The sequence below is a fragment of the Lingula anatina genome, chromosome 2 (assembly GCF_051362555.1).
Source record: "Lingula anatina isolate TDL-2025a chromosome 2, LinAna3.0, whole genome shotgun sequence".
Classification (NCBI taxonomy): domain Eukaryota; kingdom Metazoa; phylum Brachiopoda; class Lingulata; order Lingulida; family Lingulidae; genus Lingula; species Lingula anatina.
The window spans coordinates 35158944-35182810 of NC_141768.1; the positions used below are offsets into that span (position 1 = coordinate 35158944).

At 36.1% G+C, this 23867-nt stretch overlaps 3 protein-coding genes across 3 annotated transcripts; 1 reads left to right on the forward strand and 2 right to left on the reverse strand.

Annotated features, from left to right (window-relative positions):
- The first annotated feature begins 131 nt into the window (after positions 1-131).
- Positions 132-4320, forward strand: LOC106162993 (jmjC domain-containing protein 8). Its single transcript, XM_013540456.2, has 9 exons — positions 132-312; positions 751-846; positions 1116-1164; positions 1443-1539; positions 1929-1997; positions 2165-2284; positions 2614-2681; positions 3081-3215; positions 3802-4320. The coding sequence occupies exons 1-9, from the start codon at positions 182-184 to the stop codon at positions 3886-3888; spliced, it is 852 nt and encodes a 283-aa protein (XP_013395910.2). The 5' UTR covers positions 132-181; the 3' UTR covers positions 3889-4320.
- Positions 3843-15233, reverse strand: LOC106162994 (uncharacterized). Its single transcript, XM_013540457.2, has 4 exons — positions 14811-15233; positions 14232-14436; positions 13172-13295; positions 3843-4586 (listed from the first exon to the last, which is right to left on the reverse strand). The coding sequence occupies exons 1-4, from the start codon at positions 15033-15035 to the stop codon at positions 4427-4429; spliced, it is 714 nt and encodes a 237-aa protein (XP_013395911.2). The 5' UTR covers positions 15036-15233; the 3' UTR covers positions 3843-4426.
- Positions 15234-17970: 2737 nt separating this feature from the next.
- On the reverse strand, positions 17971-22027 carry LOC106162998 (carbohydrate sulfotransferase 6). The gene is made up of 3 exons (XM_013540461.3): positions 20979-22027; positions 19822-20062; positions 17971-19585 (listed from the first exon to the last, which is right to left on the reverse strand). Exons 1-3 carry the CDS (start codon positions 21103-21105, stop codon positions 18478-18480), a joined length of 1476 nt encoding a protein of 491 aa, XP_013395915.2. The 5' UTR covers positions 21106-22027; the 3' UTR covers positions 17971-18477.
- Positions 22028-23867: the final 1840 nt, after the last annotated feature.

Genomic DNA, 23867 nt, shown 5'->3' on the forward strand with positions numbered 1-23867 from the left:
CTTTTTAGAAAAATAAAATTGATATTTGAGATTTTTGTCTTTATTTCTTCCAATATTCAAACTTGACAATCTCACCATAGAAATAAAAAAGCTTAAAGGCGGTATTTGATTGTTGCAAAAGTGATCGCTAATAATGATCAAGTACCCACTGACGTGTTTCATATTTTGATTTAGTTTTAACATGTGGCATTTTCATAGAAACATTTTGCTGTATTTGTGCTTTTATGTATTGCATTTTACGACACAGAATGAACAATGTGATGGAGATTCATGTTCATCAGACGTTATGACTGATAAAAATGATGGCGGTTGGTAAGATACACTTAAACATTTGTTATGACTGAAGACACAAAACCATTCGTCTGCATCAGTATTTGAAATACTGAGTAGTCGGTTTAAATTTTAATATTGTGCTGTGTAAATCATTCCCATGTAGATTTTTAGTGTGGACAATGCTTATAGTTGGAAATAGGATAGGGTGATTTTCTTTTTGTATGCCTAAAGACACTCATTGGTCTCCATTTGAAACCGGCCGGCGAACGTGAGAATTTACACGGACTACGAATACCACCACAGACAATGACATTGGCCGAGTCTGAGATGGCAATACGGTTTTATGTGTGACCTTTAATTTTGATCTCATGAAAAAATAACGTTTTATTTGGGTCTACCACAAGAAAAAAGTTAAAAAATTATTAAAGCATTTACACATAGCAAATTCATCAGTGATAATTATTTGCATTATTTTAGGTACACAGATTTTAGGGAGCAGGTTGCCAAGCCTGGACCTTGCAATGTTGAAAGAGTTGAAGCTGCAACTTTGACTCAAGAAGATTTTATTAGAAAGTAACTTGTATTCAATTTCATTTGAAATAAAAATGTGTTATTGCTTTTTTTTTTTTTTTTTTTTTTTTTTTTTTTTTTTTTTTTTGTAAATTAGCGAAAATATACCTTGAAATACATTATTCAGCAATTGTGTAGCAAATGTTTTATACTGAAAAGAAAAATAAAATACTTATATGAAAAAATAATTATGATCGATATTACAGGAAAAAATACTTTACTGTAGTTAAAATGATGATCTTATGCATATTTTTCATTATTTCCATCCTTAGATATGCTTACACTGCCCCCGTGGTTATATCTGGAATTAAATATAATGAGGTAATCTTCATCAGTTGCCATGATTTGTTAATTTTTGACTCTGTTATAAATAAATGAACCACTAGAAGCATATTTCCATCTGTGACTTAGATTTTTTCAATTTAATCATTTTTTGCTTTTTTTGCAACACGTACACTTATTTATAGAGATACATGTGATATGGTGGAACTATTTGTTTTACTCTACACTGTCAGAAGTCTTATTTTCATTTACTGGTACACTGGTGTGTGTTTACTTAGAGGTGTTTACCATGCTCAGGAATGATTTTATGATTTCAGGAATTTAGAAAAATGTGCAGTAAGCAAAATATGTTGAGAGAATTTGGCAGCAAAACTATACGTCTTAGCTCTGCCAATACTTATTCCTATAAAAAAGGTAAGTCTTTACAACTTTGTTTTTCTACTCAAAATGAAGTTCATATAAGCTTTGTATCACTGTGAGATGTGGAAATTACTTTTCAATGGGAAAAATCATGAATTTTACAGGTACTGTATTTATAAAGTCATAAATTCTTCAAATTAAAACATACAATTGAAAGGTAGTAACAAAACTGAAAAGCAGGCTACCTCAAAGTTTCATTCTATACAATTAAAGCACCACAAATGCAACACAAACATATATTTTTGATGCTTTCAAAATAAATATATCTGAAACATTTAAATGTTAAAATATCTTTTCCCCATTGATAACAGTATCATCACAGTATTTGAGTGAAATCTTTGATAAGACAAAAAAAAACACAACCCTCCTTCTTTATATTTCAGTTGATGTCACACTACGGGAATACGTAGAAAATATATTAAAGCCACAAAGTTTGTACACATTAGGAAATGGTAAGTAACTTTTCCTAAACATAGGCATGTTATGAATTATTTCAGTGGCATTTTTTTTCTATTCTGGTTGGTGCAACATATTCCTTGTATGTCATACTGGTATGTTGCATGGGGACACATTTTTCTCCTCAATTTACACTGGTCTTCTTATTTCATTTTTATTTTAGAAACACTATACTGGTTTGGTGATAACAACTACACAGAGTGGAGTGATCTGTTTGAGCAGTATAACCAGCCACAGTGGAAACTACCAAAGACTGAAGGAGTGCTTAGCTTTGGGCTTGCAGGTAAGGTGTCCACTGAAGTACATGTAGTCTAGGGCATATAGTGACAGCAACATCTACTAGGGAACCTATATTCCCCATGGATGGACAGCGATATTCCTCTTATCTTGGGTGCTAGATTTATAAAACCCGACAAGGTGAAATAAAATTTGACTTTGGTTTGAAACTACCAGTATAATAGCTTCTTTGAAAAGCACCCAAGGAATCCTTACACAGAACCTTTTATGAGTGACATTTGAAATAAGATCTTTTTTCTTACAGCAATTTTACTTCATTTGAAATGCTGATATTTGGCATTATATTTCACATTTTTTTTCAATTTTTCTGGAAAGGTGCCGGTACAGGTGTACCTTTCCATTTTCATGGGCCAGGGTTTGGAGAAGTCATTTATGGGAGAAAGGTAAGGTATTACACCATTACAAATGTGTATCAGTTAGGAGAAACATGCATTGGTTTTATCATTTTTGTGTGTCTGTTTTTGTTTAAGATTTGAGAAGGCATTATAAAATGATTTATTCAGGCATGTTTCTTGTTTTTTGTCAGAAACGTTATTTCCAAAGCATCAGTTTCAATAAGTTCTGCAATACACTTATGGTTGGACCATTTTGGTTTTAGCAAGTTGTTCAGCTAGTTCTCTCACCTGATTGTTTTCCTAGCAAGCATTTCATTAAAATTTCAACAAACATGTCAGTTTTATCCTAGCAATAAAACTGTTTTATCGTGGAAGTATATTTGATAAAATTCCCTCATTTTATCAAAGTGATAAATCTACATTTTTTTCTTTTTTTTTTCATTCCAGCGCTGGTTTCTAACTCCTCCTGAGCAAAAGCCATCATTTGACCCAGACCAGACCACTCTTCACTGGTTAGTGAACAATTACCCACATCTAAGTGAAAATGAAAAACCTCTTGAGTGCACAATTGGACCAGGAGATGTAAGTAATTTTTTTCAGTCTCATACAGGGCTTTTCCCAGGATTTTAGGGAAAAGGCTATCCAAAATTATCACCTGTAATTTCTTACAAAATTGCAGGGAGTCCAAGCCATCATTTTTTCAAAAAGATTCACAAGCTGTACAGCCGTCTTTGAAAATATTGGCCGTCTAGAGATGCCAATTGATTGCTGAAAAAAGCCGTGGTCTCATATTATGTTAGTTGAAACTTTTAATTATTTAGTTTATGGATTTGTTTGGTTGCTGAAACATCAGCATTACCTCTCATTTTGCTCTTGTGTATGTACATTGTGAAAAAGAAGACTAAAGTACCTGCATAAATTCTTGAAACACTTTTCATTCTCAGACTGAAAGAAACAAAGCAAATAAGTAACACAAAATTATAATTTCTTGGCTATAATATTACAATAGTTAATTCAAATACATGTACATATATGAATATGGATATTTTTGTTTTTTCTATAATATGACAGTGTGAAGTTATATTTTTATTGTGATTTTAAAATACTATTTTCATGCTGACTTCAGGCATAAACAATTTATTACATTTTATATTTTTTTTCTTTCCAGCTCATATACTTTCCAGACAGGTGGTGGCATGGCACATTAAATATTGATACCAGTGTTTTTATTTCTACATTTCTTGGGCCAATGTAGTTAACTTGAAATACCTAACATTCTCTCCAAGTAAGAACATTATTGAAAACATCGTATGGCTGATAATCAGCTATGGCTCAATTTCAAGGGTGCCAAGCCTGCTGTAACAAGAGAAATAAAATTTTCTGACAAGGAATAACTCTTTTTAGCAAAGTAAATCAATATTCCAAGAATATTTTTTAACTATAAATTGTTACATAAATAAATACCTTGCAATGGTTTTGCTTCTGTCAGTGTTCACATGTCATGTTTTGCTTCTGTCAACGTTCACATGTCATGTTTATCATTTTATTTGTGAATGTTAGTTATAAACTTTTGGTATTAATTTATTTTTACCATAGTGCAACTTTTAAAAGGAAAGCCTTTTTATTAAAAATATTTTATTGGACTTTTGCATTTATTGTGATTGTGAAAAAATAAACCTTACGTATATACTTTTGTTACTCCTCATTCTATGAATTAATGATTTAATCCATGTTTTGCCTCTTAGGCCAACTGTTTATTCCTTTACACAAAAGGAGTTGCTTGAGGTCATTCATCAATTTTTTGGTGAAGACAGTTGAATCATCTTTTTACAGAAGTTTGAGATACAGTAATAATTTCCGTCCCGCTCCCATCTGTCTTGCCTCACTTTGTTGCACCAGTCTCTCCACTGTGTTGGTGTTTGTAGAGATGCCATGTCGTCATACTGCTGACACCTGAATGAGTCATTGAAATGTGAAAATTGTGCTTATATTAAACTTTTCAGTTCTGATGAAAAACATGTACAAACAGTCTGATGTCAATGAAAATTATCATGGGGATTATGACTCTTATAAGATACTTGTGAGCCTTTTTTTTAGCTATTTGCTCATGATTCTTACACGCAAGGAATTCTATGCACAATCAGGTGTGTGACGTGACACATTTTTGTAATTTACCAAACAATCACAAAGGCGTTTGTCCAATCTAGGAACTTATTTGTGACCAGTGTTATCTAAAGTGATTGGAAATAGCATATTATGAATGTATGTGTAACAGACGGACTCTCTGGTTGTGTAAAATTTTATTGCTACAACTAAAATTTTCACCCTGTAATAAAGGTGAGATATAATTAAATAAAATGACATACAACAAATAACTTATAATTCTAAAGTTTACCTCTATGATAAGGAAATAATAAATTTGATATAGATAATTACGGTTTATAAAAGCTATAACGGCTTACCCTGATCTTATTCAAGGGCGTTTATAAAGAGTGCTGGATATACGTCTTGGTCTGAAAACTAAAGATTAGAAAACGATGTAATACAGTATAGTATAGTGAAGTTGGATACGCAAAAGACAAGATAAAATATAACTAGAATTAAGTAGACGACATCCAACTTACCACATAGAAACAGACAGATGAACAGCAACTTCAGCACTATTAGAAAATACCGCGTCAATGCCTTTTATAATGTGAAGTCACGTGGCAAAGACGCGGGAAGACAGAACAAAGGGACATAGACAAAAGAACAGACAAAGGAACAATTAGAGGGCGTCAGAGCTACATCAAGTCACAAGACAAGACGAGTGACGAGTTCATATTTACACATAGTTACACTCTCCCCCCTCCAGTGAAATGTCGTCCCGACATACACCAATACATACAAAAAAAAAACACAAATATAAATACACAAATATTTACATTCAAAATGTTCCTTTATTAAACAATATATTTATGTAAGATTATACAAATGAGATATATATCAATTACTCATCAACCGTAAAATATCTTCGCAAATCCCCGCAACCTGAGACATAACTAAATAATCAGGCGGTTTGCGATGTCGCGTACTCCTTCTGGGGATTGGAATGGGTGTGCGAGGCACAGGTACTGGAACCTTCCTCACACTCTCAACATCTCGGGAAATTTGATCTTCAGCACCATCGGACACCAATGATTCACTGGCAACTGACTCCTGTTCAGCTGTCTCAACTGTGTCCGGTGCTGCAACTTCTTCCACTGTATGCTCCGTCTCACTATCACTTCTACGTATACCAGCATTCTCTTCAAGTTCTCTGTACACACTATCACCTACAAACACATATTCATCTTCCTCATCTACACTACTGCTACTACTACCTTCACTACTGTCTTTCCTCACTCGCACTCTCTTTTCTCTCATTTGATTACGACGTCTCAATGACTTTCTCTCCCTCGGCTTTGGTCTCTCTATGATGGTTTTCTCTGAAATAGGAAGTTGCGATATTGGTAATAACAGATTCCTGTGAAGCACACGTTTTTCTCCCAACTTATTTTCTTTTTCTACAACATAAACTGGTATATCATGATTAGGCTGGGCACGAACAATATATGCATCTTGTTCCCAGCGGTCAGCTATTTTGTGCTTGCCCTGAAATGCTACAACCTTAACCAATACCCGATCTCCCACTTCTAAGACAGAACCTCTCGCTCGTTTATCATATTGCTTCTTTTGTTGTGTCTGGCTAATTTCTGTTTTGCTCTGTGCTAACCTGTAAGCCTGCAAAAGACGTTCTTTCAGATTATCAACATATTCACAATAATCAGAAAAACTCTGGTTATCTGGTGTTAAGCCAAATACTACATCTATAGCCAACCTCGGCTTTCGTCCAAACATAAGCTCGTATGGAGTAAAACCTGTAGTTTCATGTACTGTACTGTTGTAAGCATGAATAAGAGGCGCAACGTATTTTTTCCAGTCGATCTTCTGATCTGGCTCTAGTGTCCCTAACATGTCTAAAAGTGTACGGTTAAGTCTTTCGGTAATGCCATTACCCATAGGATGATAACTAGTCGTACGTGATTTCTCCATCCCACTTAATTGACATATTTCCTTGATCAATTTCGATTCAAAATTTGTACCTTGATCACTATGAATCCGTTTTGGAAAGCCGAAATGGTAAACAAAATTTTGTAAAAAGGCATTAGCTGTTGTTTTTGCTGTTTGGTTCTTAGTGGGAACAGCTACTGCAAATTTTGTAAAATGGTCAGTTATGACTAAAATGTTTTGATACCCACCTTTTGATGTTTCCAAAGTCAAAAAATCCATACAAACGAGTTCTAAAGGCTGTGTACTTTGTATATTCACTAAAGGAGCTTTTGAATTTGATGGGGACTTACGTTTCAAGCATCGTTCGCATGTTCTAATCCAGTTTTCTAAATCAACTGCCATACGTGGCCAATAAAATCTTTGCCTCAAGTTTAACATTCCCCTTTCTTTACCTAAATGGCCAACGTCGTTGTGTACTCCCTTCATTGCTGTCGCTCTGTGACTTTTCGGTAGGACTAACTGGAATCTTGTTTCTCCAGCTATTTCTGCCTTCCTGTACAAAATACCGTTTCTCACCTCTAATCGTGGAAATTCTTTACAAAATGCTTTCATCTCTCCCTCTTGCAATTCTGAAACAACTGGTTTCTGCTTATTCTCAACTCCTTTTAGAAAAAAACTTACCACTTCGTCCTTCATTTGTTCTGATCTCCAATCCACTGGAGTGAAGTCACTAGAGTCTAATACTTGCTCATCTACAATCTGTGCTGACATACAGATGCTTTCTAAATAACCAGTGTCGGTTTTCTGGCAAATAGATCTTATGACATCTTTAGAAATTTCGTCATACTCACCTTCACTGTTTTGAGGTTTTCTTGAAAGTCCGTCGGCATCAGCATTAGCCTTTCCAGCACGATACCGAATAGTGAAGTCATAATTACTCAAGGCAGCAATCCAGCGGTGTCCTGTAGCATCCAGTTTTGCAGTTGTAAGAACATATGTTAATGGGTTGTTGTCTGTGTAGACTACAAATGTGTTACCATAAAGATAATCATGAAACTTTTTAGTAACAGCCCATTTCAATGCTAAAAACTCTAATTTGTGAACAGGGTAGTTTCTTTCACCTTTCGTGAGGCCTCTAGAAGCAAAACTAATGACTCGTTCCTTACCTTCATTTTCCTGGTATAACACAGCTCCTAGACCAGTCTGACATGCATCGGTGTGTAAAAAAAATGGCTTGCTAAAATCTGGGTAAGCTAACACAGGTGGTGATGACAAAATGCCTTTCAACGTATCAAAAGCTAGCTGCTCATCATCTTTCCACTGCCAACATGCATTCTGCTTAGGTGACTTTTTACCTTTTCTTTTCTTTACAGTTTTGGCATCTACCGGGTCAGTAAGTAAGTTGTACAATGGTCTAGCAATTTTTGAATAGTCCTTTACAAACTTACGGTAGTAGCCCGTGAAACCCAAGAATATTCTCAATTCATCTGCAGTTTTCGGGACAGGCCAGTTCTTTACCTTTTCAATCTTTGCTGGGTCAGCTTCAATGCCTCTTGAAGATACAATGTAACCAATAAAACATACCTTTTCCTGGAAAAGTTTGCATTTCTTTGGAGATAGCTTAAGACCTGCTTGTCTAAAGCGCTCAAAGACCAAGCTGAGATGATCCAAATGTTCTGAGAAAGATTTTGACGCTACAATCACATCATCCAAATAAATGTGACAAAACTTCTCACCTGAGTCATGGATACCATCCAGAGTCTCCTCCATCATACGCTGATATGTTGCTGGAGCATTGCATAGCCCAAAAGGAAGTTTGTTATATTCATACAAACCCAATGGTCCGACAGTAAATGCAGTGTACTGTTTATGTGCTTCTTCAATGGGGACTTGATGATAACCACTCTTCATATCTAAAACGCTATAAAACAGCTTACCTCCAATATCATCAAGGAGTTCTTCAGTCCGTGGTAATGCAAAGGCATCCTTCACAGTACGTTGATTCAGCTGTCTATAGTCAACACACAATCTCAGACTACCATCTTTCTTCTTTACAAGTACAATATTTGAAGCCCAAGGACTTTGGCTTTTTCTTATTACACCTGAGTTAAGAAGTTGTCTGATGTGATTTCTTACCTCTTGGTACATAGAGGGTGGAATCCTCCTATGTCTCTGCTTAAAAGGCTCATGATTTGACAAGACTATCCTGTGTTTAACCAAACTGGTGAAACCTACATCCTCATCACTTTGAGAAAATATATCTGAATAACCTTGGATAAAATCACTCACCTTCCTGAATTTCTCATCAGATAAATCTTTGTTCAGATCTATCTGAGACAAATATTCCATGTTGTCATTGTTTGAACCACCATGATCCTCTTCTTCACCGTCCAACTCCTGGCATGCCTGTATCTGACAAATTACACTTTTAGGTGCTATGACAACTGGATATGTGTTAAGGTTACTCACCTGAACAGGTAAAACTTCTTGTTCTTTGGTATCAACCAAAGCTGGAGTAATGGTTACCCCTCTTGGTAAAACTGACTTCTCCCATGGCTGCAAGATACCTACCTTTGGTAAAACGTCCAATTTCCTATCAATACAGCCCTTGATTAAAACTGAAGTATTGCTTGGAATAACTACTTTGTCAGAGATAGCAGATTTTACAATACCTATCTGTCCGTTGTTTCTTTTCAGTCTATCATGCATCGACTTCAGGCACCTCATGGAGAGTAACAGAGAGCTTGGAATGTGTTTAGCTTGCTGAAACCTTACACCATACTTGCTCTCTACATTTTTCATGATGAGTTCTAAAACATTAGTTCCTAGAACAATAGGCACATCCTTACCATACTTTGTATCGGCCACAACCAACATGACACAGCTTATTGGGTCAGATACACCTGGAATACTAATGTCTACCTCAACATAACCAGAGTAAGGTAATGTCTGACCTCCAGCTACCTCAATTTCCAACTGACAAAGATCTAATTGTTTCAGAGGATAAACCTGCTCTATTCTCTTGTATGCATTTTCACAAATTGTTGATACATTGGCACCAGTGTCTAATAAGGCTGAAAAAGAACATTTGTCAATAGCAATTATACATTCATTAGAATCGCCCACTAAATTTGGAGTATTTTTAACAACCTTTGGAGATTTTGAGTCTGTTGCACTGGCTAAACAGACTCTTTGGAGTTTAAATGAGCACTAATGTCTGCTCTACACCCAACAGCAACATGACCAGGTTGTCCACATCTGAAACAAATAATTTCTTTTGATGCATTGTTTATCTGGCTATTCCTGTTGGTTACTGAAAAAGAACGTTGACCTGAAAAGGAAGAATAAGTACGACCTCTTCCTCTTCTATAGCCACGGCCTTGGCCTCTACCAATACCTCTGGTACGTGGAATTCTATCTGAAACGTGAACTGATTCTTGACCAGAAGACATTGCAGCATTATTTTCCAATGCATTAAAGCGTTTCTCTATTCTATCAAATCTACTATTGATCTGATTAATCATGCCTCTTAGTTCACAATCATTGGACTTAGTCTCTGCAGTAGTCTGCTTCACATGAACAGATTTTATGTTTTTATTCTCCGATGGTAAAAGTCCTAACTCACTTTCTATTTTCCGGGACTCGACTCTCAATTGATCAAAAGTCAGCTCTGCATCCAGTTTATGTCTCAACGCCTCTTTAAGTGGCTTATGCAGTCCACTCCAGAACTTTATACGTAGCATGTCATTCCTGGAGTCTGTAGACATAATGTGATCATCTAGCGCACGGTATAAAATATCTTCAAGTCTGCAACCCCATTCAGCCACGCTCTCACCTTCCTTTTGATTCGCGCTGTAAAACTTCGAAAGAAGATTTTCTCGATCTTCTACTGCACCGTATATGCCCTTGAATTTAGCAAGAATTTCATCTAAAGTGCAATTTATTCCCAATCTTTGCACGATCTTTGCAGCCTCTCCTCTTAAAGATTTTTTAACCGCGGTGGAGACCACATGCTCGGGAAAAACACGTCCACTACGAAGAGAATTGACCTCAAAGCACCAAGCTTCATATGTGGCATCTTTATTAAAATCACCAGAGAAAATTGTGAGTTTGGGCGCGGTATAATATGGAGGAGGCATATATTCTCGCGACTGCGAATATGTACTACGTTCACCACGTTCTTCGCGTTCATGACCTCTTACGTACTCTTCCATCCACTGCTCAAGGTGGTCAGAATCTGGGTTCGCATCAAGTGCTTCAAACGCGGCAACAAGTTTATCTTTCTCTTTATCAGACATTCGCGTACCCCCAGTAGCCATGTCTTACAGAATTGTAAATACCAGATAGCCAAGCAAAAGTATAAATTCAAATTGAAATTTCAGCAGTCTTAAGAGTAAAACCACTCTGGGCAAAGCTAATACGGATGAACCGAAATGGGTTTGAAACATAAAATAATAAAAAGTATGAATGCAAAGAAATGAAGTAAACCAATGAAATGATGTGAAATCAATGAAAGGAAATCAAAGAACTCAAAATGAATGTAACAATAAAAGTTGAATAGAACTCAACTGGAAAATCATATACTAAAATAAGCAGATTTTTTTAACTAAAGAAATCAATAGCTTGGGAAGAAACTGTAAAGAAAATTGGAACTAAATTTTGAGGAAATAAGAGAAAAGCAAATCAAGATATTCTACAAGGAATAAAAATTAGGGTTAGCCGTTTAGTATATTGTAATGAAAAATAAATTTGAACCTAAACTGATAAATTAAACCAAAGAGGTATACTCACAATAAACTAATTGAAATAATAAACAAATTGAAAATAATTTGGTGTAATGGAACTAAATACTAATGGAACTAAATTAACTGAATAACCACAAAATAATCAACTAAATAAAAAAACAACATCTCAACTAAAGAATAATCCAATTAAATAATGATAAATAAAAGCAATGGGGTAATTAGTAAGCAACTAAAATGTTTTAAATGTAAATTACCCTAGACAGTTTTTCTTTTAATTTAATGTATATAATCTTATTTGAACAGAAACAACTTTCCTTTAATCAAATTGCAGCACAGACATTAAAAAACACAAGTAATCTGGCCGATTAATCTATCAACAAATAGACTTAAATTTTAGAAATTTAAATGGAGGAATAAACACACCTGACAATAGCTGAATAAATGATGGTTATCTTCGAGCCAAAAAAAAATCTTTTAAACAAATCTGAGGTTTATTTGAATCAATGCCTGTGTATAGTACGAAAAAAATATATATCAAACTATCAATGAAAATAAATGCGTTTAATGAAATGAATGTCTAAAACATGTAGAGTCACATTCAGTTACGTCAAAATAACTTACAGTCTTCACAATAATGTGACGATCCTGAGATATTCGTGACGAACGAAATTCGTAGTCTCCAAGCTACCAAACCATGTATAAATGTCACAGAAAATGTTCCTAGTAGAATGGCTCACAACACAGTCTAAAAAGAATCGTCCTGAATGATCATCTAAGGTAAGTAACTCGGCATTCACAACCGAGGGGAAGTATGCAGGCACAGTCCTCCGTGAACGATGTCCTGAGACAATCCAGATAGGCCAGTGACAGTTTATATGCACAGTCCAGGTATAGGTCATACAAACACAACGGTGTCGGTCAATATGGTCCGAAGACGGTTTACACGATCCACCACTTAGTGTTCACAATTACACACATAGAGATGTCCGATGTCCACTACTCACACCGAGTCAGTGACGTTGATAATGAGACCCCGATTCATCGGCCAAACCGCCTAGCCTTGTTATAACAGGTAGACGTACAGTGGACTAATCGTAGTCGTTTGCAGTCGATTGACATGTAGGGGTCCCGGCTCGCGGCACCATTTGTAACAGACGGACTCTCTGGTTGTGTAAAATTTTATTGCTACAACTAAAATTTTCACCCTGTAATAAAGGTGAGATATAATTAAATAAAATGACATACAACAAATAACTTATAATTCTAAAGTTTACCTCTATGATAAGGAAATAATAAATTTGATATAGATAATTACGGTTTATAAAAGCTATAACGGCTTACCCTGATCTTATTCAAGGGCGTTTATAAAGAGTGCTGGATATACGTCTTGGTCTGAAAACTAAAGATTAGAAAACGATGTAATACAGTATAGTATAGTGAAGTTGGATACGCAAAAGACAAGATAAAATATAACTAGAATTAAGTAGACGACATCCAACTTACCACATAGAAACAGACAGATGAACAGCAACTTCAGCACTATTAGAAAATACCGCGTCAATGCCTTTTATAATGTGAAGTCACGTGGCAAAGACGCGGGAAGACAGAACAAAGGGACATAGACAAAAGAACAGACAAAGGAACAATTAGAGGGCGTCAGAGCTACATCAAGTCACAAGACAAGACGAGTGACGAGTTCATATTTACACATAGTTACATATGGCATCCGGTGTATTAGTGCGTGCTGCATTTAAATATTACCTTGAATTGCATGTGAAAGTCCCAATGTTTTCCTTTACTGCTTCACAGGAACATATTTCTGAACAATTCTTTGCCCACCACATATTGCCAATATCCGATTCAGTTAAACATTTCCCTTGATAATCTGGAATAGGGAATAACAAAAAGAAACAAGAAAATTGAAGATCAATTTTAAAAATGAATTTTTGATTGTAGTTTCCAATAATGTATTAAATGGTTGAAATATATTATGAAGTGAACGCCGATGTCTACTTAATCAACTCCTACAATTATTATATATTTCACCTTTCCTGAAGACGTAATGTGTTTAAATGAAAAATAAGGTTTTTGCAATTAAATACTAGGGACTTCAACAATTTATTTAGCATTTCTTCATCGATATCAAATCCAGAAACAATTTATTAACGTGCATCTCCCAAAAATCCGTTTGAATGAAAAATATGGGATTTAAAAGAATACTGAATGGAAGTTGTGATTTTATTGTTTGAAGAAAGTTTCTGGGCACTCCATGACAATAGTCTGACTGAAATTCCAATATTTTGGTCTTTAAGGCAATCAAAAAATTCTGCAGGCAGACTTTGCAGAATTTCTAGAGATAAGATGCGATAAGCGTCGAAGAGGTTGCATCTTACATGTAGTGTGCATGGGGCTTTTCTGTTGTCTTAAAAGCTAAATCCTCTTTTTTCCTTGCAAATGCCTTGCACTTACCACGACACCCCTTTGACATGATGAATACTCCTGCTAAACAAATTGAATTTTGTACGTGTACGTACAGGGAAAAAGCAATTCGGGGCAGGGGGAGGGGGGCATGCAACTGTTCACTTGCCTTATTTCACCAAAAAAGAAGGTTGTCAACTTGTCAAGTATAATGATATTTTTGAGGTGTTTCTGAGTTTGAAATTTGATCGGGTGATGGAGGGTAAGTGACATGAAATGTTGAAGAGCCAAGGAAAATTCGCTTAATCATGTTACTTTATAATTCACTGTAAAATCCAGTATACTGTCCAGTTAACTTTGCATAGTTTTACTCTTTTATGTCAAGCTGCAATCACACACTCACTTTTCTCTGAAAGAGGCTGTAGTTTCAACTGTGTTAAGTCACGGACAGTGTAATAAAATTTGTCACACAAAGTGATGTTGACCGTCTGTGCATTGCCCCTCCATTCAGCTGCTATGCTAAGTCCGAGGCGACCTTTATGTTTTCCTGAAAGCTTGAAAATTCTGTTACTTTGGTTTTCCAAGTAACCGTCACACGGGTCCACAACCTGTTGAGGCAAAATAATATGGTTAAACATGTTTCCCTAACTCCTCAAACGTAAAATGCAAAATAAATGTTGTTAACAATATTACTAGAAGTAGTTAAGAGTGAGATATCCCAGAAAAAAAATCGCAAGAATAAATATATATATCACAAGAAGGTGGCATTGTATTATTTGACAAACATAACGAGAGTATGTACTCGCATTTCACCGAAAAACATCCCGAAAACTGAATAAAGCATATATCGCCACGGTCACGTATCACCTCCAGATACGTCAATGTATCGTCAATTTTGAGCAAAAAGGGTAAAGTGCCGCAGCAATGGCCTTCCAACTCCCCATGTTTAACGTGTAACTAGATATGATAAAAAAAAACCTACCGCAAAATAATCAACCGCCGGGTGAAACTCGAACCTTATGTACCATTTTTCCGAGGTTCCAGGCTCCACCGGGTAGGCGACATGGAAACTGTACGTGTTGTCGGTAGACTTAGAAAAGAGGAGCGTATCGTTCAAGTGCCTCTTTTGTGGACATCCCAGGACAAAAGAAAGCACAATTCCAACGCAAAGAACGAATAGAGTAAACCGCATATCGATCAACTCCATAGGTACATTTGGGTATAGATAATTACAAATCTGTATTTGTGCTTTTATCTCATATCCGAATAAGGTTGTTATATCAATGGGGTGATTTTATCAACGCACTGTGTGATTATTAACATGTTGTCTTGCATTGCGTTCTGACAAGGAGGAGAGCATTCTTGGTCAAGAAATTGACCTAAATTGCGTACATCAGTCGACTAGCAAAAAAAAAAGCGATGATTTATGTATCCACCCGGCGCTTTCAGTAGGGAGGTCAGGTCACAAAGCTCACGCAGTCGAAAACGGGAAGAAATCTAACCTCGCTGTTTGTTTTCTATCATAACTTCCAAGATTTGGGTCCTATGATAAATATGAAAATATATTTAAAAAGTGCATTGAATGGGCTTTCTAACAATATGTGTAACAATGTATCATGTCTCCGTTGTAAGCCTCCAGCCACGAAAATGCTGTGAGAAATCGCTGGTGATTTCACTTCCTCGTTTGGTTCCCACTATTTACGAATTTTGCTCAACATGCGCGTTTCGCGCCATTTTTCTAAAAGCTCCGTACGGCGTCCCGGATGTTATTTCCTCATATTTGGACACATATTCATGAGGAAAATGAATCAAGCGTTCGAGTGAGGGGTTACAGAAGTTTACTCAACCGAAAACAGCAACCAAAACTAGCTTGTAAAGTTTTTAATCGTGTTTTAGAGTTAGAATTACGAATTTCTGAAAGTTCTGTAACCCCTACCTAAATTTTTTAACTAATTCTCGGTTCAAATCAGTTTTTTATTTATCATTTTTTGGTAAGATAGAGCCGTAACAGCCGTTAGAAAATCAGTGACTTTGATCTTACCGCAAACAAAATGGCGGACGCACCAAGCTGTTCTGCTGATGAAAAAGCAACTGCACTTTCAGTACCCAAAGAGGATCAAGATATCAGAATATCTAATCAGAAAATCTTTGAATTGTTCACGAACCCCAGTGATATTGATAAAACGCCTACAATTCAAGAATATAGAGTTTATTTTATTTTTCAAACAAAGTATGAAATTACGTATGATATTGATGGGGCTAATGCTTTTTTCGTCTTTGAACTCGTCAGTGAACATAAAAGGGGAATGTTAATTAAAATCATGGAGAATATGCCATAACTCTAGAATGATTTATGACAGCCGAACAAAAGGGAACAAAATAAATAAATATTTATTTATTTTTTCTTAACAACAAAAAACGGAAAATTCCTAAAACTGCCATTATGTTATGGCAGTCTCTCCAAAAAATCTCGCTGGTTTTTGTATTACCTACCTGCTATGATGTCCAATATCAATTAATTTTTTTTGGCAAAATTATACCTTACCAAAATCGGATATTATTTATTTTCATTGTGCATTCTGGTATTTTTTACTAGTTAAACCTTAAAATCGTATATGCAATTGTCATTGTAATATTGGTTGCCATGGCAACAGTGACAGAGTATTTGTTTACTACTTAACTTAAATTAATAAACTGAGTACCAAGAGTGTTTCCCACTTCATATTCAGTTTAAAATTCATGATAATGTGTAAAAAATAATTCAAACAGTTACCATAGCAACAGCTATCATAATGACGATTTTCATAGCAACAGATACATTAGAAGCTATCATTTTTTATTTTAGTGATGGCACATTATTTAGCATCATTTTCATCCAAAAGTAGCCTTTGGGCAGTGATGCTGAAGCCTTAGGTTGAAAAATAAAAAAAAAATATCGATCGCTATTGATATTTAGCAATGGTTGCCATGGAAATAATGGATAAATTACAGAAAATTGAATCTTGTCAGATTCTTCTTGGCATAGTGTAACTTTCCAGAAAATTTCAAATGGATATTTCACTCCATTCAAAAGTTATGCCAATTTTGTTCTATTGATTGGGCAATTAGGTGACACTTTTGGCTTCCACTGTTACATATGCTTGCATACAAGACATTTTCAAAATTTTGTGGCCGACTAGCATTCTTGAAAATTTAATAACTTTTGATTGGCTTGCTTGATTTTCAAAAATTAAAATTTTTTGGAAAGCTCATGAATTGCTCTATCAGATAAAATCATTTTGGATGATATTTATGTTACTATCAAAGTTGACCTGACCTCCCTACTTTCAGGGCGATTTGTGGTCTGAGATGATTCTGGTCTGAATGCAACATGTCGATGATGTTCAAATGTAATTCAAGATAAGATTATTTTTTCAAACGTGTGTTTATCATTGACTCGGGGGGGGGGGGTTATTATGCTATTCATTCGACTCGTGCTCGGGCCTGGCTCAGAAGTCAATTTAAAAAGCAACTCTGGTGGTGCAGGTGGAATATAGACTTGGGTTCAAATTCAATCACCGTTTGATTGACTGGCCACTCTTGATGATCAAAAGGACAGCGTTTTTGTTCATATGTTGTTCCTGATAGTGCAAGTATAAATGTAGAAAGAAATGAAATAGTTAAGACGAATAATTTATTAATTGAAGGACGGTAGATGTTATAGGCGAAAAATGGGGGCGGAGGCAAGGCGGTGAGCGCGCTCGTTAAAAAAGCCTAGCCTTGCATTACACTGTTAACAGTTTCCATTGCAAAAGATTGTATTGTGGTTGCGGTAGCGCACCCGCTTGTGTTCTGGCCCCAGCTTCACAAAACAACATTAGTCAGTTCCCTGGCTTAGTTGACTAGGGTTTCCATGAGAGAGAGTTAATTGTTAAACTGCTCCTGATATGGTAAGATGTGACCATGTAACCTTGGTAATTGAGTTCTTAGCCAGGAAACCTGACTTAATAAATTAATTTATTTTATTTGTTTACTTATTTATTATCATTTTTTTATCTTTATTTTATTTTATTTTATTTATTTTTATTATTATTTTTATTTATTTATTTATTTATTATTTTTATTTTTTATTATTTATATATATATATATATATATATATATATATATATTTTTTTTTTGTGAAACCGGGGCCTGGAACAGAGCATTTTGATTTCTCTGCATCATTTATATAAACTGATTAAATACTTTTTAGTAGAACAACAAATGAAAATATTTAAATATCAAATTTTATAGATTTATCCGATAACAATAAATATTCACATTATTTACATGCAATGATATGGCTTATTTATAAGAATTAATACTTATAACTGAAAAAAAATTACTCTAAACAAGACTATTACATACGCTGCAGTTTGTTGACTTTCCAGCTTTATGACCATATGCATTTTAGATAAATTATATAGTGTTCGATATTCCAGACGTCCAAGTGCAAAATAACAGATATCAGACACAATAACACCCTCAACTGGTCTTAGGTGTCCGCGCAGGCTGAAATCCTTTTTTATTTCTTAGGGAAGCGATATTATTTTTTGTGTTACTAAATTTTTATTTCTAAAAAAAAAAGTGGAGCTTTTACCACGAAACCTCGTGTACTTAACTCAAATTTTTACTCAGAGCGGACCTTTCCCCCGGCAACAAGGGGGGGTCGTTTGAACCTCCCAAAACTCCCCTGGCTGTGGTCCTTCATTGTATTCGTGTTTCTATTCTGTTTTATTGCCTTTTCAATCATTGCTCTTTGCCTCGCTAAATACTTCTCCACGATAACAGGCAAACGGAATGGGATATCTTGTGATGTAGAATTGGTCCTTTTTTCTTTTGTTTTGTTGTAAATGACCGAAAATTTTTCATATCCTAGATCTGCGATGACATCCTTGCATATATCGTCTATTCGTGTGGCCACACCCAATGGAATGTTGTATTTCCATGAGTGGGCAGTCTCGGAGGAGTTTTGTTTGTGCGTTTCAAAACGAAATGCCCGATGGGTATCATTTCGACTCTTTTGTCCTAAAATCATCGGAATGCTTCTTGTTTGTACTGGCAAAGGAGTTCTGAATGTACTTGTAGTTAATACTGTTATCTCCTTTGTTTTATTTTGACTGCGTTCACTACCATGCATTATGTTATTTTTCAACCACTTTTCCACGGCAGGTGAGAGTTCCATGCCCAGAAAGTTATAAATGTTTACACCCGACGCTTTTGGATCTAGTGCAATATCTTCATAGCGTACCTGCATAAAACGACCTGGGTAGACCCGTTCCAGTCGTTTCTGTTCTCTGATATTCATCTCCATCTCATGACAACGCGTGTGAGCTTCAAAGTCAATGTCGCACTGTATTTCTCCCGCGTTTATTCTAGAGAACAGGGAAGCCCTGGGATCCCGTATTAGGTGTATGATTACAAGATTTGGATGTCGTTCCAAAAGGGGAGCCAAATCTGCCAAACTAAGGCGAAGAATCTTGAAGGCTTTGAAAGTGGTGTGCTTCGCACATGCGGCTTGTAGGTGTTGAACACACGTTTCTTTGTGTTTTTTAACTCTCTCGATACAGTTTCTATACTTGCGTAGCTGTTTATGCCTTCCAACGTCGATAAAAAAATGATGGTCTGGAGGATCGCTGGCAAGCACTTGAAGAGGGACGTCCGACATTTGACAGCGAAGGAGACTGTCAACAATATCAACCAAGAAACGGGTTTTTAAACCATCTGGCGGTAGAATTCTGTAATAAAAATAGTATATATATATATTTTTAATTTTTATTTTTATTTTTATTTTATTTTTTTTTATTATTATTATTATTATTTTTTTTTTTTGTGGCGAAGATACATTCACAAAGCCATCCAGAGAGAGAGACATGGAGTCTCTGAATCGAAATATTTTATGATCTTTAAACCGATAAAAGAAGGGGGGAGTGTAACTGAATTGGAGACAAAAAAATCTGATCAGCGATTTTACCGTTTAGTTCCATTAGGGTAAGTGACTCCTTTCACTTTGGCCCCATACTTCAGTTTTCCGTGTACAACTCCCCACAGGGGCTCGAACAAATAGAATGCCTCTGGATTCTGATTAAACAGTTCCCCCAACATTGAAGATCCGCTACGCTGATAAGAGAGAATAATGACCGATCTGGTACCATTGGTAGGTCTTGTTACATTCCTTGCGACTTGATATTGGTGGAGTGTTCGAATGGAAAGTCCTTAAAAAGATATTTATAGTTTTTAGATATCCTGAAATATTATTTCTTTCATTCATTTGTCATGGCGTCTTGTATCAAGTTATATGTATCTTAAAAAGAAAAAAAACGCCCAGCCCGTCCTTCAAATACCCCCCTCAGCGTAGTTCACCTAGGTTCATGTTTGCGGCTGATGAGTCGGTGGTTCCAGCAGCTCCAGAGAGACATTTGTTGTGTGAGAGGTGGCCCCATCTTGCTGGTACCACTGGTGCCCCACCTCTTCTACGGCTCACGAGCTCTAGTCCATGCCACGATTTTTTCAGAGCCAAACGCATTCCCTCATCCTTGACCCCCAGATTTTTGGAGGTATTTGAAGGATCGAGCCTACAGGAACAAAACCCCGACCCATCCCAGCCCCATCCCAGAGCATCAATTAATGAAGAAATCAGAGCTATACCAAAGGAAGAATGAATGTAAGTCATCGACAACTTCGCCCGCAGAAGTCAAATACATGTATGTGTCTTTAGCAGAACGGAGTTTACGAGTGAGTTTGTTGGGAGCATATTCCATAAATGACGATAAAATCTTTGCCAGTAGAGCTAGTGACACGTTGTTTGTTTCAGTAGATTTGCTAATGTCTTTAAGTTTCAGAAATATATGAGTTGCATATAGTATAAAAAAATAAATGGCGTCTACGTTCTCGAGTTACTTTTATACTGGGACACCGTGTATATATCGACTTTTAAAAAATAACCATTATTAATTTATTTCAAAAGTTAAAGTCCCGTCATTTTAATGTTTTAACCAATTTTAACCGATAGCGAGACACAGAACTAATTTCCTATTCCCTAGCTGTGATCTAGACCCCTGTCTATTTTCCACTTTATATTTTTAGACGGGTTAAATCGATCGATTAAAGCATATTTTATTTTTTCCTTACCTTGAAGTGCGTCTTTTTCCATATGTTCTAAATTGGGTTGGAGATTTAGCAGAATGTATGTTGATATTGCTACGTGTGTAACAACCAGAATGTACAGCATCCGTCGAAAGTCACGTCTTATCTCCATGTTTCTGTTACTACTCTACCTTATTAAAGAAACAGAATGAATAAATACATGACGTTCATATTTGAAGCACGTAAAATTCAGAATTCCCATTATACATGTATATTCAAACCAAATGCAGGTTCTATATTGACATTCCATGTTGATTACATGTATCAGCCCTTTTCCTGGGAGTATCCATAACGTGAAACCACTGACAAATTATTATAGTGATATACCACGTGCAGAAAGATGCTGGTTCCCGAAGTTTAGGTCTTATGTAGAAAGTATTGCACACCAGATATATCAAAGGGGTAATAGGGATTCTAAAAACACTGAGGAACAAACTAAAGTTAACTTAATTTCACAATGGACCATGTATGTCTGTAATTGGGACGCATGTAGGCCTACAAGTATTCTTATGGGAAAAGTGGAAATCATGGATTTCTCAAAATATCTTAAGATGCACACTTACCCACTAGGTATACATCATAGGGGTAATAAGGTTAAAGTTAACAAACCTAATTTGATAATGAAATCTTTATCAACCTGGCAGCAGTTGAATTCCCATGTACTAGTCGGCTGACTAGTATTTCTATGGCTAATAACAGCAATCTTGGATTTTCTCAAACTGTTCCAGAATACATGCTTGTTATTCACAAGACTTTGGTGATAAGGATGTGAAAAACACTGACAAACAAACTTTCACTTCATTTCAGAATGGCATGCAATTGTTGAAACCTATTTATGCCTATGGAAAATGACGGCCATCTTGGAATTTCTCCAAATACAAAATCAAATAATAGGGGTATTGAAGATATGGAAAACACTTAGAAACAAAATTAATTTGATGACGGGCACTTTAACTCCCTGAAGTTGGGGTAGTAGTTGTCACCATTACATCTTTGTTCCTAAGGCAAAAGCGGAAGGGAGTAATAAAGATGTGGAAACCACCGACAAAAATCTTCCCCTGGTAACCTGACTATTAATATTTATTTCTCAAACTGAGCAAGCCTTTGAAACCTTCCGATGCTTACGGTGTTTTTTTTATTTTTGGGTCTTTAGCTGAACTCAAACGTAGAAAACACATTTTTCTAAATTAGAGAAAAACACCAAAAAATTGAATACTGAAACCTGCCTCGAAATCGCGCTATCGTGCTTCCCTGGAACTAATGGCAGCTATTGACTGTAAATTTTGAGACAATCGCTTGACAAGCAGTGTCACGACCGACCGAAGGTAAACCTGTGGGTGAGAGGCTGCATGCCGGTGTACCGAAACTGAGGGTCCGTGTTACAGAAAGTCCGTCTCCGTTTAGTTAGGGCACGGCCGGTGTCAACATGTAAAGATACGAGATTTCTGCAAAAACAGTAATATTTTTCATGCTCATAATATTTTTATGCTTTATGCTTAGAAAAAACGCACAGCCACATTTCAAGAAGTATGGATACTTACCATTTGTAATTAAAGGACTGGTGGAAAACACCGAGAAAGACGTTCAACAGAATTACGCGCACGGGGTGCTACGAGCTTGATCCCCAAGTAAAACACGTGCAGATACTGAATAAGTCTTTATCTTGTTTCATTTCACCGTATTTTAATCTGTTGCCATTATATATCACGTCAAACTAGCCAGCTCCGAATTAAAACTGCCACTCCTTGTCTCATTAGTGTATACAGCCGGTTAATATATTCCACATACACTGTTGGAAAAATGTTAAGCAATACCTGTATTTTTTATATGACGATTTTTTGGACATTTCAGAAGTCTAAATTTTTTCATGTAACTACAAATATGGTTAGTTAAACTGGAACGATGAGCACCTTATCTGCCCCCCCCCCCCCCCCCACACACACACACCATTGGTCTGGTGCCATTTGACTACATCTTTACAGAACCATCGTGTAATATTGATATACCAGGTACGCCAACTCAACCTTCGCTATGTGTCTTTGCAATTACTACACGTGAACTATATTTGTATTATCAAACGGCTGTTTCGAAAATTGGTTAAAAAATTTATCCAGAAATTTGGTCTACATCAGGATAAGATAAATTCACAGTAAGCCTAGTTCAGGGCCCCGTAACTCGAAAGCATGGCGCATTGCCACCTAGCACAAGCGTCTCGATTCCATAACTCGCCCCATATGGGGGCTATGGAATCGAGAGTCTTGCGCTCGGTCGCAACGCGCGATGCTTTCGAGTTACGGGGCCCAGATATTTAAAGTTGGGTCCGAGTATTGAATATTGGTTCAAAACATTAGCCACGTCTTATATCACGCGCTATATTTCATTTAGGTATACATACTTATTGCTCTTTCAGAAAATTAGTAGGGCTCGATGTAACAGACAGGGACACAAGTAAAGATACTTGTACTGTACAAATTAAAGCTTAACGAGATTCTCGTTCTTGAAATATGTGTAGAGAAAAAGTGTTGTTTAACCTTTGGTCGCCCGTGTATATCGAACAAAAAGAACGAAAGAAACCCCACCCAGTTATTGTTCTAGACTTATATTACATTTTATTACAATATCAGAACAATGTACATTATTCAAACCATTACGTCCGACCAGTCAACTGATTCTAAAAAGGGGGTGGGGGCAAAACCTCAAAAACGGTATTAACATTTGGCCTTTTTTCTTTTGATCCAAACCACACATTTTCCTCCGAACGAGACGTCAATTGACATTTTAGCGTTCATACTACTATATCCATAGAGAGCCCTCATTAAGGTGATATGTCGCTTGTCAACACGATGGAAATATCGTTACATACAAGTACTTTGA

Coding starts and splice junctions, on each gene's coding strand:
- LOC106162993 (XM_013540456.2), top strand. CDS start 182: ATGTGGCATTTTCATAGAAACATTTTGCTGTATTTGTGCTTTTATGTA. Junction 1,165..1,442: donor CTGGAATTAAATATAATGAG/GTAATCTTCATC, acceptor TTATGATTTCAG/GAATTTAGAAAAATGTGCAG. Junction 2,682..3,080: donor AAGTCATTTATGGGAGAAAG/GTAAGGTATTAC, acceptor TTTTCATTCCAG/CGCTGGTTTCTAACTCCTCC.
- LOC106162994 (XM_013540457.2), bottom strand. CDS start 15,035: ATGGAGTTGATCGATATGCGGTTTACTCTATTCGTTCTTTGCGTTGGA. Junction 14,437..14,810: donor CGGCGGTTGATTATTTTGCG/GTAGGTTTTTTT, acceptor TTGCCTCAACAG/GTTGTGGACCCGTGTGACGG. Junction 4,587..13,171: donor ACTTTCACATGCAATTCAAG/GTAATATTTAAA, acceptor TGACTCATTCAG/GTGTCAGCAGTATGACGACA.
- LOC106162998 (XM_013540461.3), bottom strand. CDS start 21,105: ATGGAGATAAGACGTGACTTTCGACGGATGCTGTACATTCTGGTTGTT. Junction 20,063..20,978: donor GGAAAAAGACGCACTTCAAG/GTAAGGAAAAAA, acceptor TATCTTTTTAAG/GACTTTCCATTCGAACACTC. Junction 19,586..19,821: donor TACCCTAATGGAACTAAACG/GTAAAATCGCTG, acceptor TTTTTATTACAG/AATTCTACCGCCAGATGGTT.